Source organism: Formica exsecta, unplaced genomic scaffold (genome assembly GCF_003651465.1).
Source record: "Formica exsecta isolate Colony F162 unplaced genomic scaffold, ASM365146v1 scaffold121, whole genome shotgun sequence".
NCBI lineage: Eukaryota > Metazoa > Arthropoda > Insecta > Hymenoptera > Formicidae > Formica > Formica exsecta.
Genome location: NW_021848545.1, coordinates 14,566 through 17,897, shown reverse-complemented (window position 1 = coordinate 17,897; position 3,332 = coordinate 14,566). Strand labels below are relative to the sequence as shown.

Sequence of the window (3,332 nt, the reverse complement as noted above, 5' to 3'; positions counted from 1 at the left end):
TTGTGAAACTGTTTGTGGTAAGATTTTTTATTGTGCTTTTGAATTCGGCATTCAAAAATATATTAAAAACAGTTAAAATATTGAAGAAAGTTTTTTTTTATCGCAGACCTGTGTCATCAGCGAGTGCAAATCGGAAACAAACATGTCAGGAGTTTATTTTATATATATATCTTTTGTAATTTATTTTTTCGAAAGTCTAATTTTTTTATATGAAACTTATTATTTTTATGATATATTTATGAAATAATTTATCTCTTAATAAAAATGGCCTACTGAAGTAGAAAATATGCAGTGTTTTTTAAAGAGTAAGGTAGTGTCAACTGCTTCCGACGAATTTTCTTTTAATGAGAAGAATATTATAATAGTTTTAAATTATCAATATAGTTTATTTTTTTAACAAAATGAAATGTGTTTGGAACATTAAAAATTATTTTTTATCATAAAAACGCATATCGTATTGTCCAAAAATAGCACAGTCTCTTGTCCTTGCAAATAAATAAATTTTTTTAACAGCTATAAAAATTTTTTTTTATAATTCTTAAGGTCTAAACTATAGATCCATAAAGGGATTTTTCTTCAAAAAGTTATAAATGTTTATATATCGGATATCAATTTTTACGAATTTTTTTTAAAATTGATAAAAATAAATTATTTAAAAATCTTTTTTTCTTAAATAAGTTATAGGATGTATTAGTAGAAACTGTAAAGGAGAAATGTCTAAATGTTTTCAAAATTTTTCTAATACTTTAAACTTAAGTATATTGAATTTGATGGCTACAGACCCAAGGATTCATTATTGCGATGCCCCAAATACGGTTTCATTATTAGGATTAATAATCGCGTTATTTTGCATACCTCACATGCACGTCCATTTTTGCAGCGATGAATTACAATAACAACTTGACACGAATGACATAAGCATAACTCGTAGTCTTGATATTAATAGCCGCGATGTGGGAAGTCACTTATATACTCGTACAATACAGAGCGTTAATGTTAATTAATACACAGATGGAGGAAAAACAGCTGATTTAAACAGCCCTCTTTTAGTTTTTAATCATTCAATGTAATTTTATTTTGTATTATTAATTTCAATTACTTTAGCCTACTCGATGTCAAGGTAATCGCTTAATACTTGGTTCTTCTTCTGAAATCATCCTCGTTCGATTTTCACAGATGTGCACTAATACGGTCATTTTTCAGAGATACTCTCCAAGTCATCGGCAGTGATAATTGCACGTTCAATTCCGAGCAGAAAGCTCTGGGTAAAAACGATTTCACGAAAATCCCTAACGGCGTGAACGGTGTCGAGGACAGGATGACCGTGCTCTGGGAGAAGGGCGTGCATGCCGGAATAATGCATCCCACGCGATTCGTTGCAGTCACTAGCACGAATGCCGCCAGGATCTTCAACTTGTATCCTCGAAAGGGAGTCGTAGCCGTCGGCTCGGACGCTGACATTGTCGTCTGGGACCCCAACAGGAAGCGCACCATTTCCGCTCAGACCCATGTCCAGGCCGTTGACTTCAACATCTTCGAGGCGAGTTTAATTAAGTCGTCCGCTTTTGGCGAGAAGTGATAACTGCGACTTGATATGCGATTTACTACTAATGCGTTGTAAATGAACGTTTACGATGTGAAATACGCGGCTTAAGTTTATGTTCTTAATGCTTCGCATAATTCTTTCAAGAAGAAAGTGTATTATAGAAAGTCACTCCGCTTCAATCGCAATTATAAAAATATCTTACACAAATGCAATTTAATTATTTAATTAATATTCAATTATTAATACAGGGTATGGAAGTAACTGCCGTACCTGAATATGTGATTGTCAATGGACGCGTATGCGTGGATGAGTGTGAGCTCAAAGCTGTTCACGGCTTCGGAAAATATATAAATACGGAGCCATTTGGCACTTATGTGTACGACATGATAAACGATAAGGAAAAGGTATAACATACAATATACTAGGTGTTAAAAAAGGGTCATATTATACTACAATATTACTTACTTTCAAAATATGTGATGACCTTTTTTTTTTAACATCCTGTATAATTTTCTAATTTTCTTTTTTCTTCCTTTTATGGCGCTATTTTTTATAGACGCGTTATTTTTAAATATTAATGTATTAAAGTAACTACATTATTGAACTAAATTTAAGAATTAATTGTTTGGAATAAAAATTAATGTGTCATTTAAAATTTATAATTGAAATTGAACATTGCAAATGAATTGCTATTGAAGAAACCACGTGGTGTCGCACGAACCGAAGCGGAGGCTAAGAGATACGCGGAGGAAGACGCCGCGATCGCGAAGGCTAAGGAAGAGGCGAGAGCGGCCGCTGCAACCGCAGCCGCAGCTGCAGCACGAGCTGATCATACCAACGGTTCACTTGACGTACCTGTGTACCTGTGTACCTTGCCGACCTCTGCCGTAATGACGCCATCTACGAAAGGTCCGAGACACGAAGGTCAGAGAAACATGCAAGATTCTACTTTCTCCATCAGCGGTGAGTTTTACGATCAATAATTTTAAACTTTCATACACACACACAGGACACATATATTTTCTGGTGACTTTATACTAATATAAATAAAGAAATACTAAATTTTGTTCGAGCTTGATATTATACATATATTAATCGCGGAAAATACATCACTTTTATCTCACTTGCTTATTTCTTTATATTATAGGAATATAAGTGAATTCTCTATTCTTGCAGAGGAAACTCTCGAAGAAGGACGAAGGGCATGCATTCGTGTGAATAATCCACCGGGTGGCCGCAGTGCGGGAGGCTTTTGGTAATTTATACAAAAAAAGAGAACATCAAGATTCGCTTTATATATAAAGGTCACTTAACGCGAGAAAGGAATATTTATCCTCTTTCTTCCTTCCTTCATCTATCATATACATACATATATACATATGCTTTATTCATTTCGAAGAGTACCAACCCGCGCTTTCAGGTTCGCTACTCACCAAATATTGTTCTAAATTCAGTCATTTTTTCACACTGTATTCCCATCGATCAAGGTCTGTTCCATCGAAGGAGGATGCAGAGGTTGCTGGCCAGTAGGTTGTATGTTCTCATATATTCATATTAATCGTTCCACACTCGCTTTATTATCATTTTAGCATCGCACTGTATCACTAGCATATCTGAATCATTGGTCTTGATACATTCTCCGATTTCTACATTCGAAATTTCATCTGTTTCGGTTCTTTGATAACGTTTATATCAATATAAGTTTTCTTTAAAATCACTTTCGTTATTTTCACTTGAAAATTTATTTATTGTTACATACATAAAGACGTATATATATATATATATA

General features: G+C 34.0%; 1 protein-coding gene across 1 annotated transcript; it reads left to right on the top strand.

The window, feature by feature from the left end:
• Nucleotides 1-688: 688 nt before the first annotated feature.
• On the top strand, nucleotides 689-3,326 carry LOC115244306 (dihydropyrimidinase-like). Its single transcript, XM_029821873.1, has 4 exons — nucleotides 689-1,540; nucleotides 1,795-1,950; nucleotides 2,245-2,509; nucleotides 2,723-3,326. The coding sequence occupies exons 1-4, from the start codon at nucleotides 1,319-1,321 to the stop codon at nucleotides 2,803-2,805; spliced, it is 726 nt and encodes a 241-aa protein (XP_029677733.1). The 5' UTR covers nucleotides 689-1,318; the 3' UTR covers nucleotides 2,806-3,326.
• Nucleotides 3,327-3,332: the final 6 nt, after the last annotated feature.